Source organism: Chroicocephalus ridibundus, chromosome 5 (genome assembly GCF_963924245.1).
Source record: "Chroicocephalus ridibundus chromosome 5, bChrRid1.1, whole genome shotgun sequence".
NCBI classification, from domain to species: domain Eukaryota; kingdom Metazoa; phylum Chordata; class Aves; order Charadriiformes; family Laridae; genus Chroicocephalus; species Chroicocephalus ridibundus.
This window is the reverse complement of record NC_086288.1, coordinates 37,912,400-37,929,020: the sequence shown is the minus strand read 5'-3', so window position 1 is coordinate 37,929,020 and position 16,621 is coordinate 37,912,400. Positions and strand designations below refer to the sequence as shown.

General features: G+C 43.4%; 1 protein-coding gene across 1 annotated transcript in view; it reads left to right on the top strand.

The window, feature by feature from the left end:
- Positions 1-205: 205 nt before the first annotated feature.
- SPMIP2 (sperm microtubule inner protein 2) overlaps positions 206-16,621 on the top strand; it is a 35,338-nt gene continuing 18,922 nt past the window's right edge. Inside the window, exons 1-3 of the mRNA XM_063336282.1 lie at positions 206-272; positions 8,241-8,476; positions 15,465-15,523. Coding sequence (XP_063192352.1) covers positions 206-272; positions 8,241-8,476; positions 15,465-15,523 — 362 coding nt within the window. The remainder of the gene's footprint in view (positions 273-8,240; positions 8,477-15,464; positions 15,524-16,621) is intronic.

Sequence of the window (16,621 nt, the reverse complement as noted above, 5' to 3'; positions counted from 1 at the left end):
CAGGGCTGCCACCCTGCTGGCGGGGAGATCGGGCCAGGCCAACAGCAGGGACACTCGCAGAGCCAAGGGGACAATACGTCACAATGCATCACTCCTCAGCGCCTGTGGTGGGGCTGGAGAAGAGCCCGCAGCCACCGCAGCGGTGGGCAGAGGAGCCCAGGTGAAGCACAGGGTGGACCCTTCCCAGGCAAGGAGGGCCCACGCCATGCCCTCCTCCCCCCGTGGAGCCTCGGCAGGGAAACCACTCGTGGAGGCAAGGGTGATATTCTCGGGTAGGTGATGACACCAGGGGCCTCACACGGTGGGGTGCTGCTTCAGGCTGGAGCAGGACTGCAGGTCCGACAGGGACAGAGGAAGGGCAACGTTACTGCCTGTGTGCGTTGCTGGGGTCATCCAGTGAACCCTTGTTTAACACAACGGACTGTTGATTAAAGCAGGAGCAGCACGGAGAAGAAAGATTAAGTAGTGGGCCAAAATATATGTTAAAAGGCACCACGGTTTTTGTTCCCTCGAACAGCTTGATGCCTAAATAGAAAAAAAACCCCTACTTTAGTTGTTTACATTTTTCATATCAACTAAGTATCTGGGTATTTTTCAACCACAAGGGATTATTTATCATGTGCTAGGCACACACATGCACGCACACCCAGAGACAGTAGTATGAACTGGATACTTTTTCAATTTGGAAGCTTTTGTGCCCTGCTCAGCAGTTCTCATTCATTACTTAAAAAGTGTGCCCCGCACCCACTTATTGAAGAAAAAGCTCTGGTGGTGTTCGAGGGGAGAAGGAGGTTCTGGGCCGAGGGGCTGAATGAAAACCTCCTGCTGAGTGCCAGCAAGGATTTCTCAGTGTTTCTAGTTAACGGCGGTTACGGAGATGTTTTCCTACTAGAGCTCCATTTGAATTTCAAATGCACCAGTATAAAAGAGCAGACCGAAGAATAAAACTGAGGGACTAAAAAATATGTACCTTTATGAAATGAATCTGGATTTGTCCTGGAGCCAGCTTTTAAATTATTGTCATGGTCTGTATGTGGATACACACTAATAATGATTTTTGAATAGTACAAATTTAGAGACTGACACCTTTCGGTGCCCTTGTACCTTGTAATAATTAAATGAGAATTGTACAAGTTGTACTTTGATACTCTCTTTCTTCCTTAAATGCCAAGGTACTAGAAACAATATCTGGATGGTATAAATTGTGTTACAACACAGTACATGTATTCCAGTAGCACTGAATATATAAGCACATGCTCTTCAAGTGAGCCACAGCAGTAGTTTCTCCTATTGGTGTTCAAGCGACAGGAACATAAAAACTGCAGTTTGGGGTCAGACTAAGAATTCATATCATCTAATATCCTTGCCGAATTGCGCTTAAACCTCATTCATAGTTTTTGCCTTGCAACTTCTTTGCGGTAAAAGGTGACTCAATTTAGCAATGAACTGCATGAAAAAGAATTTCCTTTGATGTTTTAAATCTATTCCTAGCAAGTTAATTCTAGGTTTTGGCTTATGAAATGTTGCAACTACTCCTCATTCACCTTCTTCATAAAGGTCATTATTTAACACCTCTCTGCTACAGCCTCTTCAGTCATTTCTGAGAGAGAGACAATATAAAATTTATTTAGGTTTCCTGAAAAAGTGGAGCCAAACACATTGTCTTTCATTCCAGGTTACTGCTAATTTTCAGCTGTTAAAATTAACAGAATGGCGCAGGTAGATAAGTACATCCACATTAACCACTTTCAGTACCCTTTCTCATTTTAACAGATGATTTCGGGAGATTGGTAAGAATGGGAAACCAGAACAGCACACAGTGTTCAAGATAGAGGTGCAGCACCAATATATTCAGTGGCATAATACCTGGAGGTCACGTTGTGTTGCCTGTTCGCTGTGAGCCAACACGATACCATCCCCACTCCTTGTCAGACACACAGTGGTAAAATTGCACGGTCTAAGTTGTATAAATAGCACCCGGTGACAAAAACAGCCTGTCAGTTTACCTACTCGACTCTTCTGCAGCATCGTTAATACCATTAAAAAATAGAGCCAGTGTCAGAAAAATGTCGAGTTGGATAAACTTATTTCGATCCAACGGCTGTGCCATGTGCTGTCCTAAGAGGTTTTTCTACCCAAGAGCTTTTTCTACCCTGCTTGTTATCTAATATCATGGTAAGATTGCTACTACTCTTAGTAGATGGTGGATTACACTCTCTTAGGAGCATGTGTTTTCTAGGGAAAGCACTTTTCCTGAGAAACAAATCTTGGAAAGTGCTTTGGACTCTTCTTGCTGACTGTCCTTAGTCCAATAACATTGCAACGGTATTGTGTGACACAGGCGTTGCCCCCGTGAATGATTGCTGCCAGGCAATTCTGCGACAAGAGGAATAGTCAAGGTTATTTTTAAAGCACCAGAAGTAACTTAATCGTAGCAACATAATCGCTCATCGAGAATGCGCAGCTTGCTATTAGTGACACTGATAGCTTGTAAAGGCAAAAGTAAATTTCACCTGATTATTTATAGAGTTCTGTTGCTTGTAATGGAGCAAGCGTGTTATTGCAGATTTACAAGTTAGCAGATTGGTTCACAATTAGCATATTATTCATATGCATTCTAGGACTCTTCAGATAAAGAGCCAAGCATCTATGTTTCAAGCTCCTAATATGCCAGATAGGCCCCCGATTACTGTTCTATTTCCAATGGTTTAAAGATCAGAAGGTCTTCTGACCCAACTGGCAACCCTAAGGTCAAAAGGGGTTTGACCTTCTCATATAGCCTCAGAAACCATCTTGTCAAGGAAGCAAAGATGATAAACTGAACGATAAACCTGACTAAGCAGGACTTCTTCACTGTGTCATTTCAGTCATTCTCGTAGAGAATCCTGATTAACTGCTTGAATGACTCTTAGCAGGTGACAGGAGGGTAGAGCTTTCTTTTGCTCTCTTCCAACCTCCTACTCTTAATCAAATTTAGGAGAAAAAGCTAAGCAAATGAAAACAGAGTTAAGCGCTACCTGGAGCATGCTTGGCTGATACGTGTTACCTTTGGAAGCTACCTAACTAGGCTATTAAAATGACACGTCTTGTGTTCTCAAAGAGCCCTATCATCTTTGTCTTCATAACGTATATGTAGAGAAGGAAAGTGCTAAAGAAGAAAGATGACTATACAAGAGTCTGAACTTCCACTCTCTGCACAAGCACCGCAACTGATTGAGCTATTTGTGATTTCATCTGCCGATTGCTGTAGCCCCTCGTTTGCCACATTTCCCCCCAGGGACCCAAAAGCATTTAAACCTGTGTGCACGCCAGGGTGGGAGTACCGCTCCAGGTGCCGTCCTCTTTGGGGTGACACGGGCTTCAGCAGTGCTGACCTTTGGCCACTTGTTCCCATCTTGCACCGTTTGTTTTGGCACAATTGTTTCTCCCCAAGCCACCCCCTGAGGCCGCACGGAAAATGAGACCAGTGAAGTGGTATGTGTTAAAAATAACCAGGAAAAAAACACAAAGCATTTTACCGTGCGGTGGAGCACGTGCAGTTGTTTCAGCGCCCTGGGCAGCCCCGGGTGGGCAGGCGGAGGGGCTCAAGCTGGCCGGGCTGCAAAGAAATGGCATGTGGCATCCCACCCAGTGCTGGTGGCTTGTGTTAGATGGTGATGATCTCAGGGTAGTTCTCAGAGGATGGATTCCTACACCAAGCAGGTGAACATCATGATTGCCAATTGCATGGGTATACCCAGGAGGTTGAGATATCGGAGATATCTTTTTCTCTGAAGATAAGCAGAAAAAAAAAGGCAAAAAACCATCAGTGAGATGCGGGCACTGTTGATGCCTGTGCTGTCCCTTACAAGTGGCTGCCTCTGGTTACTGACTGCCATTAGTGCTTTTCAAGAGGAGGTATACGTAATGGATGAAAGACGGAAAGCAGCTCATGATGCTGAAATTCCACCTCCATCTTTGAAGAAAATAATGGAAGTAAAATAAGCCAGAGAGACATATTTGCATTTTGAGTAATGTTTGAAATTATGGTCTGTAACAGAGCTTAAGCTTTTCGTTATTTCTCCATTTCTCGTTCACAAATTAATATCTAGCACTCGGTCTGGCTTGACTTATCAGTTTTAAGACAGAACAGAAAACCTTCTTATCACTGATTCAGAATCACTGGCCCTGGGGCTCTGTTTTCGGAGAGGCTCACTCCTCCTGCAAATCACAGAGTACCTGCGGCTCGCATGGAAGTTAACAAGTTCTGTTGTAAACACACATCTTGGGCCTACTTGTGCTTTTCATTAAGCCTTCATGAAATAGCTATTCCTAGATAACGCCAGCTGTGGCCATTTTATACTGGAAAGCAATTGGGATGTTCCAGTTAAACTGGAACTGGGAACTCTTGCTCCAGAAAAAGAAAGTCCACATATGGAATTAATTTGAAAAGAGTTAATCAGAGAAATACCAAGCACAACTCGTGGTATTTGCTATATGTTTATATGGTGTAGGTCAGGTTTAAGATGTTCATCACAGGGTGACGATTTTGGCCTTGATTCCCTGAAACCTTACACAAAATTTGCTTAACTGTATCCACCACGAGCAGTAATCCTAACCACCAGCTTCAGCCGGTCAGATTATTGTCATCTGGAAGTTACTGTTTGGCCGGCAAGATGAACTATTTCTGTTGCTGTTGAGGGAGTGGGAGGACACTAATTCCCTAAAGGGTGTTGTAAATTTGAGCAACAGTTCCGTATTTAGTAATGACTTGGTTCTCTGTGCTTTTAAATATACTCCACTCGCATATGTGCTTGCTGGGGAATAAGACTGCTAGGATTTATATGATTATTTATTTACATTAATATAAATAAAATTAAATGCCCTAGCTTATAATTAATATTTCAGCAGTAACAATGAAACAAAAGGAAAACCAGTTGCAGTGTTATTTAAATAACTTGTCATTCTTACCATCCTCTCCTCTCCTCTCCCATTCATTATTCTGGGAATATACCCACAGCTTTCTCCAAACCCTTGATCAAATAAATATGTCTTTCACGGTGCCTAGAGAATCAGTGCATCTGGCCCAAGCTAGGGAGCATACTGTAGAGATTTCAAGTCTCCACAGAGTGTGCACTGCCAGCAGCGCCTCTCTTTATCTGACCAAGAATAGCCTGCTCAAACGCCTTTGCTAAGCCAAAACTGCTGAGAGGCAGTCCCTCGGGAACCGAGCCAGGGTTTTTCCCAGTGACAGATATATTCCATCTTCATCCTTATTAATGGAACATTTATAATTGATTTTCTTTGTTTACCCTTTCCCTTATTCTACAAGGAAGAACGAAAGTCTAAACTTTGCTTTCCATATGACAAACAAGAAGGCACTCCTTACAGAGTATTCATCACACAGTGGGAAGCATTGAGAGACCGCTCGACTTTCTATTAAATTACAGTTCAATTTCTACCAATTATTCAAATACATTGTTTCTTCTGAAGCCCAGACAGAACAATAACACACGTAATTAGTGAAGATTCTTCTCCGGAAAGGGGAGTTACATGAGTGTTCAGACTACGAAGTTGAAAAATAATAAACCCGATGGAAAAATCAGGACATAGTTCCAAGCTGTATTTTCTCTGGCAGCAAAGTTGATTTAAGTGGTTCCTGCTTTTTATTTTTGCACCTATGACACAGTCCACTGCCTCTGCACTTGTGCTGATGTGACTGTTTTGGGGCTGTGCTGAAAACTGGATTAGTGAAACCATCTTGGGAAAACTTCCCCATCACCTTTAATTAACAATGAAAAATGTTATAAATTAGCAGGACCCCATCATGCAGAGGCTTTGGAACGACACTGTGCATCAGCTATCAACTCAGAGAAGCAGGCTCCGTTAGTACCTGTTCCTCAGAGCTCAGCTGCTGGTCACAGGATGCTGGAAACATGGATATGATGTTAAAGGAGGCGTTGCACGGACTACTCACGCTTAAAATTTAGCCCCCATGCTGAATAGGACTGAACCTGTTTTTAAAAGGTGCCCTTCCCTTTTCATGCAATACAGTCAAAACAAAAATGATCAGTCTTTACTGAGAGGCTAACCTGACTTTGAACTGAACTGGAGCGATCTTTGCTTCAACTGTCTCTGCACATAGTGATCTATTTTCAGTTAATATGGATCCTGAGAAGACATATGGCTTGGAAATGAATCCCTTGCCCAGGAATAGGAGTCAAGTATTATCTACACTTGAAAGTTCAGTTGGATTAACATATAATTATAGAAACTATTTTGGAACAACTCCCCAGGTGTCTCACAAAAAGAGTTCCTTTCTGTTCCCGTTTTGCTTCATCCATTTTCAACAGCTGCACCTTGTGAAAACTCACCCTCCTGTTTTGCACCTCTGTTTTTATTTTCTGGTAACTATGATAGTTTGGAGGATGATTTTAGGTTTTTTTCATCCTCAGCCTGGATCAATACAGCTCTACTAGCTAAAGCAATAGCATAAATATCAGCAGACCAGCAGGGAATTGATTTAAATCTATACCAGCAATGAAGTCGTCTGGCATCATCAGCTGCTGCTCCAGTAGGAGACTTTGTCAGCACGCTTCTAATGGTTTGTCCTTTTAACTAAAAACATGGCTTGTGGCTTTTCCAGAGGCTTGAACCCACACTATGCTTTATAAACTCTCTCTGTGGCAAAGCTTTAGGGCTGAGCCTGGTGCAAAAGCAGCTCTGGTTGATGCACAAAGACCTGTGTTCTACTAAACAATGAATCATTTCTAGAGCTGAGCTTTACTTTTTTTTTTCTTTTCCCCCCCACAAACATGGACAATAGATATTTGCTCCTCAGCGGGAAACCTGCGTGGGGTTTGTCTGGCTAATTGATATTCGATGGCTGAATCCTTACAAAGTCCCAGTTACAGAGGTGATGATGGAAATGATAACAAGACTGTCCCTCTCAGGCAATCACAATGTTAACTTAGTCATACTAAATTTGGGGTATCTTTTTTGAAGCTATTATCCAAGTGCTTTGCAATAACCATTAAGGCCGAGTCTGCCTTCATACGCTGTGAAGCTCTAACAACCCTCAGTTTTGACAGTAAAAATATCAATACTAATCTCAGGCTGTAAATTGATGCTACAGAGACTTTGGTGATTTATGAGTTCCCGTAACACTCTTGCCCTGTCTGCACAGGTGAGAGACACAGCTTGCAATCACGAGCCCTTAGGTTAAGCTTCTAGCTATGTGTTGCTAAAGCAGGCTTCTAAATACTTGGTTTACTTATTTATATCTAGTCCATACAGACCGTAACAGCAGCTTATGAAGTTCACAGTGCTCCTTGCAAGGAGCACCATTGCCTCTGTTTTACAGCCTGTGAAAGTGTGGTGTGGAGGCCACTGGTGAACCTCAGCGTGAGTGAAACTCTGAGGTCAGCTCTGGGCCTCAGCCTCCACCCTCCCATGCCTTGAGTTTCAACCAAGGAAAACTCAGGTACTCAACCTGGACGGGAGCTGTGATGCCTCCCAGCCAGATGTCCCGCCTGAAGGCTCAGTGGAGCAGCAATGAGGAGTATGGCTTCTCTTCACTGTTCTTCTTCTGTGCCTTCTGGATATGCACCTGATCAACTGGAACAGCATCTCGTTCCATAAATTCAGACCCTTTTGTAATTCTGCACTAAAATTCCTTGTAGACATGTCTCTGAATGACCTGAAGAAAGTCTCTTAAAACCACTGGGCTTTGTTATTTAAAGTGACTTTGCATTCAATGATATTTTAAGTTGACATTGAAATCAATTAAAATGAATTAAAGCCACTTTAATTCTGGATTAGAATACCTATATTGACTTCATTTAGTAAACCAAAGCCACTTTAAATTCATATCTTTGGCTAATACGTATTCATTTCCTGAACATATTTATATAAATAAATCTGAAAGCACTATTTTAACAGGTAGGCACCCCGTTAAACATGACAAAACATTGCTTTTTACCAGAAGGAAGCTATTTTCAATTCGTGTCATGCCCCTTTTTCAGTAGTCAGATTTTCAGAGCAGGAAAAAGGAATGTTTCAGGGAAAAAAACCCATACGTGACCCCCACTCCAGGAGACACACTCTAACAAAAGGGATAACAAGTACAATGTTCTTGCAAAGTGGAACAGCTATATAAAATTGTTGCATTGTAAGTAAGATAAAAGAAAATAAAGTGTACCAAAGTAGGTTAGTAGCAAAAATAATTTAAATAAGGAGTTTCTCTCTGTTCTCTCTGTAAGGCCCAGATGGTATACGTGATTACAGAACAAGGAAGTCTGACCATACTCACTACATAGGGGTGACATCTCCAGCAATAGAGGGTACCAGCGATGTTAACTACTTGTGGCGTCCAGCCCCCTGCCCTTCCTACGTATCACTTCTTCGCAGAACTCACTACCCTGGAGAAATTGGGTGGGGTGTGATGGAACTCAGCCATTTCACCTGGAAACATCTCCAGAGTGGAGCACAGATTAAGGTAAGGAAGACTTCGTATTGGAATACCTCAGTTGCAGAAGGCAGAAGGAATTTGTGCTGTGCTTTGCAGTTGCATTCTGAATTGTCATTAGGGCTGAGATTAACCGTGGACTAAGCAAGGAACAAGAGAGAATACAGCTAGATTAAAAAATGCACTAAACAAAACATCAGCCCAGACAGATAGACCTTCAAGGAATATTTTTGTGACAGTTTGCCCAAAGTCAGGCTCCCAGGTGGATGAAGCTGCCTGAAAAATAACCTGACTAAAGCATCCTCCTTAACATAATCCCACAGTTGCTTTTAAGGGCTGAGTGACTATGGACTGGATTTTTCCATGTGACTAGAGTAGACAGAGGTGAGGAAGGAGCCGTTTGAGGGAGCGAGGTCTAACACGACATGAGCCATCAAGTGATTCCACCTGGCCAGTTCCCAAAAGCTGCCAAGAGACCCAAAGCATCAGATGTGCAGCCTTTGTGTGACCAGGATCCTTCAGGGTTTGAGTGCTCGCAGTTGCTTAAAGACCCCCGGTAACTCTGCAAACCTGCATGTTACTCAGTCTCGCGCAGGGCGTGGGGTGCAGGAGTAGCCAACAAGCTTCAGACACCTGAATTTGTTCCTCTTTCCATTGTTCTAGGCCCTCATTTTGAACCTCTTGCTTACGCATCTAGTTACAGCTGAATTTGTAATTGCATAAGATTATAATAAAAAGCCCTAAATCTTTTTCAGGAATCAAGCTGTAGTTTATATTTATATATGTAGATATGATGTACATCACATTTTTCTTATACGCATACATGCAAATTCACACGTGATAATCTGTGTATATTTAACATTGCTATGTTGATTGCGCAGTAGTTTTAGAAGCCCAAAATAGCATAGGGGTTTGGGTTTTTTAGGGCTGTGTGAAAAATACTGTGATGGATTTTTTCCTAAAACAAGCTTTTTCAGTAGTTAAGGTGCACTTATATTGTGCTGCAGTGTGTCTACATTGATCGCTGTGTATCCCTCCACGGATACCATTCTTAAAACACCAAAAATAGAGAAAGTACGTAGGTTATTCATGGTTTTTTGTCTGTTAGACACCATAATGAAAATAGATGCAGGTCATTGAGTGGACGCAGTGAGGGAAATTGGTCCCTCCTGGGAGCAAATGAGCCTGCTTGGCAGGGAGGAAGCTTTCCAAGGACAGAGAGAGACAGGTAGAAAAAGCAAGTAGAAATGAGAAATCTTGGGAACTGGAAAGCTGGGGCATAGCAGGGATTAGAAAACTGCCGGGAACAGCGGAGGCACAGGATCCTGAAGTGATGGAAAGAAAAACAATTTTGGGGAGCGAAAGGACAGTGTGTAGCGTTTGCTGTAATCCAGGAAGCTAGTGAAAGGTTATTAGGGCAGGAGCGGACCTGGAAGACAGGACCAACGCCACATGGATTGAGCAAGCAGAGTTAGGTGTGTGTACCAACCTTTCAGAGTCTGGTTTCAGCCAGTTCTCTGCAGTTGTAAAATTCGCCTTGACTTAATATCTGCTCATTTGAAATCAGCTTTTGAGCTCAAGTGGTCTTTTGTGCTTCTTGAGGACCTTTGAAGAAAAGTTGTAGGGCTTCTCAAATCTGTAGCTGACTTGGAGTCCCCTCAAGTAGAAAAGACCAGCCACTGGGTTATCAGCTCTGAACAGCAGCCCTATTTTAGTCCTCATGGGGATCTGGTGTTCTGCTCCCAAGCACAGAACAGACCATCCCCTCCACCCCCGCCCTCCCCAGGGAGAAGAAAAGCAAGCAAGAGGTAGATTTTCCTTTTTGATCCTCCCACCTGGATGAACGAGGAAGAGAAGGAACTCACCCAATCTTTTTCCCCCTGCTCGCAGCTGTTCACAAGCAAGGGAATATATTCAGTAGCACGGCATGGAAGTAGCTGCAGGTGGAAGTGTGTTAAGTGGATGGAGCTACTCTTCTGAGTTCACTGACCATTGAAATTAAGAAGCCTGACTGGATCAGATCTGTCTGAAAGGAAGTGATATCTGGTATGAAACTGATAAATCTTTAGTTTCTAGGGGTTGATTCTTTGTGACTTAATGTCATGCAGAGGGACAAAAGTCAACAGCGTTCAGACAGCCTGCAAGCCTCATTTGATCCCTGAGGACACCCTTTTTGCGTTCCTGCTGTGCACCACCTTTCTAGGTCAAACCCTGAATCTTCATTATCATTTCTCTGCAAAGTCTGCATAGATGTACAGTCCTGGGAAGAACTGTTGTATTGGCTAACATCTCCTGCCATCACTCAAAAAACATTTCCTGCTGAAACAAATCTGGTGTGAGTCCGAACTTGTGAAAACACAAATAAGGGTGTGTGTATATATTACACTTATCCATAACCTCCGTGTATGAGTATGTGTGTGTTATACCTATACACTAGGTTTGTGATATTTTCTGAATTTAACAACGTGCACCTGAATTCTCTTCCTTCTTACCGAAAAAAAGCACTGATATGCAGTACTAAGGGGTGTTTTGATACTTTTGCGCAGAGTTGTGTGTCCTTCGGAAGCAGCAGTCATTTAAGAAAGACTTGTCTGACGTGAGTAGGCACCTCCCAGGGGCACTGCCGTGTGCCAACACACGGTCCAGATTTTAATACCAGGGAAGGAGGATGTTAGATCTCTGAATTATGGAAGAAGCTGCTGTGTAAAATGTGCTGTCGCAGCCTGACACATTCTGCAGCTCCGGCCATGCAAAAGCTGAGCTCTGCGTAGGCGACCGGAGGTCCTCCTGCCTTGCCCTCTGGTTCCCAGTGTGGCAAAGGGCAGGTAAAATTTAGCGTAATACAACATATTTTTTTTCCCCATTATCATCTGTCTATTCATCAATGAACTCTCCAATATAGAATGAACTTTCAGTATTCAGTGGGGTTTCTTTTTTATAGCCTATAGATTTTATGGTCTACTTTGTATTTCTAAGTGGGCTTTTTCTAGTACTAAAACAGCTCTAAACCATTTTCTTCATGTAAAATCAATAACAGACATGGATTCCAAATCTCTCTTAAACATCTAAGCATCAACAAATAATTCCACTACTCTCATTTCTGATCTGCAGATACTGCTCTCAACACAGATTAAAATGAAAACAATTTAAGCTGCTTAGTGAAGTTACATTAAATAGCTTTTAGAACAATTTATTAAAAAAATAAAGCTTTTAGCTCATTATTTACCATATGATCTTTAACGAATTGTAAGCTATAATATGGTGCTTATATTGACTTTCCTTTACACGAGAGAGACGCTGTTGAGATATTCTAACCAAGCGTGTTTTAAGCCACCCAGCCTGATTAAAATAATGCTCTCAAACATATTGTACAAAGTGGTAATTCCTAACTCACAGTGCTTCTGCCAGTGATAACACCCCCAAATTTCTGAACGTGAAAGCACATTGCATGCTGAACAAGGGCCTTAATGCTGTCGCCATAGAGATGACACTTTGCAACCCTTATTTATGTCTCCTTGATTGCACCAAACAAACGCACCCTCTTTCTAGACAAACGCTTTTGGTTTCTTGAGGATGATTTCGCTAGATGATGTTTTAAACAATGTCTTTGTAGAGACAAAAATATTATTTTGTATTACGCTGAATTTTTCAAGATCAAGAATACAGTAACCCTTCAGATGGAAGAAAGACAACAATCAGTTTGAATAAACGCAAAAGAAATTCCTTAGTTAAAATGACAAACAGACACTCTCTTTGTATCCACAGAAAAGGATGAAAGAACCTGTTATTTGTATTTGGCCAATGAACTTGAAAACAACGGAGAGAAAATATTTTGGGTAAACCAAAAGAAAAATATTTTTCTAGTATTGGAAAACCTAAAGCACTTATTTTTCCTTCAAAATAGGAAAAAAAAAAAAGACATTTTGAAGCTGTTTTTGCAAAATTTTTTCTTTTTTTCCCAGTAGAAAGTTTTGCAAAATTGTGCCCAAATCCATAAATATCGTTAGCTGCTTTCCAGTAAATAAAATCATTACAAATATAACCACCCAGGCCTATTTCGCAATAGCTAGAGAGTGAAAATCAATGCACTGCAGAAGGGCTACGCACTTCCATCTCCAAATCTAGCTGCCTTTCATGCTATGCAATCTCACCGCAAGAAGTCCTTGCCCCCACCCCCCCTTGAGCAATCGCTGCAGGGAAGCAATTTTTCTGATCGGTGAAGTACCAGGCGCTCTCATAGTTCTGCATAAGCGCTTACTAAGAGCAAGGAAAATTATATATGATAGCAAAAGCCATACTTTAGTCATACTTTGTTTTAATGTGAGAAGGGACTTCAGCACAAAGTTCGTATCTTTGCAAACGCTGAGCGCATTGAAGCCTGACCTGGTTGTTCAGTGTGGGACACCTCTGCAGGTCAGCAACCTGTGTGGAGTTTGCTTTGCTGTGCGCAATTGCAGCTGGCACCCCCAGCCTTGCTCCAGACAGATAACCCCCCAGCTAGACCCAAGGAGCAGCATTCCCTAACCTACTGACCAAAACAGTTGTTTTGCCTCTTTTTTTCCTGACTTTTACTCTAGTTTAATTCTTTCTTAATTGTGCTTGCTTCCGTGACAGCTAGGGCCATGAAACCAAAACCCTTTAAAATACTACTTTCATTAAGCTTTTTTCAAGCGGTAACAATCTAAATGCTTCTGCGGTAATAAGCCCTCTCCTAACACAGAAAGCTTTGCACTGTGATCCACGGGCCAAATCCAACCCAGGGGACAACTCCACCCGCCCTGCCACCCCTAACGGCCCGAGTGGGGGGAGAGGGACTGAAGGCAGGACATCTGCTCTCCCCAAAGAACGCCTGTATCTGCAGCAAGGAGCTGCTGGTTCAGCTAACAGACAGCATCAGCACTGCTACGTGCCAATCACCATGATGTCTGGGCTACATATGCTTAATAGCCACTGATTTCAGAAGCTGATTGTCTAATTGCTCTGTCATGTCGGCTTTGACCTCACGCTTGGCCCAAATCCCCCAGTCCTTGATGTTGCTTGCACTTTCTCGAAATAGCCACGCTGCCTGTCCAGACAAGCAAGAGCAAGCGTGGGGTAAGTGGTGTCAGGGACTTGTGCTTTTGACCCTGAAGGCAATATGGATTCAACTGATTTGAGGCACTTGACTCTATGAACTCCAGCCTGAGCACACCCAGCTGGTACAGGGGGGTAGATACACCCAGTAGAGCTCTGGTTCTCAAGCTGTAGTAGGCAAAAGTGATCTGGGAGCTTAAACCTCCCCCAAGGCAGGAATCATCTCCCTTTTGTGCAAATGGTACAGTGGAGTCAAACCCAATTAAAGTTTTTAAGAGTAATTTGCTGCTGCTCATTTCACTAGGGTTTGCTCACGTCTGCCAGAGAAAACCACAGAAAAACTTCGGTTTATCTCCTCTGGCATCTCTGAGAAACAGAACTGTTATAGGCTCTCCTTATCTCTCAACATGCCTTATCGGGGGGAAAAAAGACAGCGCCCAGAAATGTAACTCCCAGAGGCTGCTGTGAAGGATGTGCCCACGCAGGATGCCCTGCTGTCCCCCACGTCACCAGGCCAGACAGCTCGGGGGGCTGCTGTGGGGGGAGCCGCCTGCATCCTGCCCCGGCCCAGCCTGCAATGCCTGGGGTGGGAAGGAGGGTCGGTGTCCCCTGCTGTGCTGTGGGCTGCTGCGACAGCCGCGGGAGTGCTGGCAAGACCTTCTCCATCTGAGCAACAGGGATAAATCTGCGCGCCTGAGCCCAAGCACCAATGTCTACCCAGCTGCTGCCTCGTCATGTCTCTAACTGGGCTGTCTCTAACTCGACACCCATACGAGAGAAAAGCAATTTTCCCTCCAAAAATGCTCAGACTCACTAGTGCTGCAACTGCGGCACGGGTTCACGTGGACAACGGTATCTCTTTTCTGCCTTTGGTTGGGAACGGGGACGCTTACTTATTCAAGTGGCTGTCTAAATCCTTCAGCAGTTGAAGGAGGCCGCCAGACAGACACAATTCTTTTAGTACAGTCCTACGGAAAACAAAGAGAAAGAGGAGAACAGGGTGAAAGACAGCTGTGAGTGGGGAGACAAACTGGAGGAGGTGGGCCAGTTCTAAGTACAGCTTGGGCAAATCATGAGCTACAGCTTCAACACTACTTGAATTCCGTGGGCTAAGGAAAAAGAAATTGCCGAAGCAGTTGTCACCGCCTAATCTGTGTCTGACATTTTTGCTGTTTGGTTGCACAGGACCTGAACAATTGCACCAAGCAAATAAGACGAAGAAGCAGGGAAGTCAGGCAGGACAATCATGCCACTCTGATTGTTGAGCTTCAGAGGAGCTCTGATTCAGCTATTTGTACCAATTCTTTTCCCAACATATGGTCCAAGTCCTGCCTGCAGATAAGCATGACAGGAATTCAAATAAAGACTACTCGGGGTGTAGGTGTTGCTGACAAACACATACGCTGTGCTGCTGCTTCTCTCCCCAAGACAAATGTAATACATGTGGTAATCTCACCCAAGCAAGTTAAGTTTAAAAACCGGCTTATTACTGAAGGTTGAACCTTGACTTATTTACAGTGATATTTGCTATCCTGGCTGCATTTGTGTCCCGTGATCCCAGAGTTACAGTCTGTCATGGACTTTGGGTTTTATCCCTTTTCTGTTTTCCATTTGTGACCTTTGGATGCCTTTTAAATAATCCCTTACCTTTCCAAAAACTCTTCCTCTGCTTAAAAAATCTGCAGGAAGGCATGACTGTGAGTGACACTATATTACCTCTTTAGATATTCTTTTCAAAATTTTAAGTGAGTCAAACTGCTGCTGAGCCCACTGTCTCTTCAGCCCTTGCACAGTGTGGAAGCTAGTAGCGATTGTTATTTTTTGCATTTTCTAGTTTCTTTGTCATATCTCCAATCGACCTAGTCTTCCTTCCCACCTCCATTTGAGAGTGGCACATACGCCTTAAGGTTAACATTGTACCACGCTTTTTTTGTTTCTTTGACAGAGAGGACCGATTCGACAGGCTGCTGAAGATAAAGCAACACATCGGTACCAAAACCCATGGTAACCACTTATTAATTTTTTTAAAATTTGCTCTAATCTGTGCCCTATGAGGACATTCTCTGAGAATTCCTGGAATAGGCAAATTATTGGCATACTTGACTTTGAAGCTCAACAGATCTAACGAAAGCCTACTGCTGGCACCCACTGCTGCAGAAAACCATTGAGAATAGAGTATTTAGCTGATATTTGTCATAAATCAATAGAAGTATTCCAGAGCTAAACTACAATACATTTCAAGCAGCTAGAAGAGCTCTCCAGGGAATATTTAATCCCCATTGAAGAGAGCGCCCTGTTTCACAGAATCCCATTTATTTTTCAGTGGGAAATAATTTTTTCCGGTTACTTTGATTAATGCATCTTGAAAGAAATCTCAGGTTTATAAAGCAATAATTAGCAATAATCGTCTTCAGCTAGGGATGTGTTACAGAAATTGGAGAGCGACAGTAGAAAAAGCCCTTATGAGAGTGGCCAAGCTCTTCCAGCAAAACCATGCATGTGAAAAGACCTTACACCATGCCAGAGGTTCACCATGACCAGGAGTTTTGACTGCCGAAGCATTCATAGTGGAACCCATATAAAATATGGAGCAGTGGAAAGAACTAAGGCCATTTATGGAGAAGGCCCACCCAAGGAGTTTTTTCTACCTCCCCTCCTTCCCCCAAGAGTAACCACTGGGAAACACGGTATATTAATGAGTTCAAGGCAATGACCTCCACTGGAAAATGGGAAATGCTAAATTCCCTAGAACTCACCTGGGAAGCAGCAGGTGATGACTGAAGTGCATCGACAGTCACAGCGGGTCTCCAAACATGCCCACCTGCTCCCGGGACTGGGGAAACCTGTCCCGCCCCTGCTCAGCAGACGTAACCACATCTCTGCATTGCCTCGGATGTGCTGGGGGAGGGCAAGGCCATGCAGACGGACACACAGACACGACTCTGCTCAGCCTCTTCCTCCCTCCCCTTTGCTCTCACCTCCGTACGCTGTGGAATGGGAGCTGCTGCCCTCAGGACACTGCTGCCCCGCACGCTGCCCCATAGCACAAGGTGCTCTCACAGCATATTAAGCTGTTTTTTTTTTTCCCCCGGCCTATTTCTA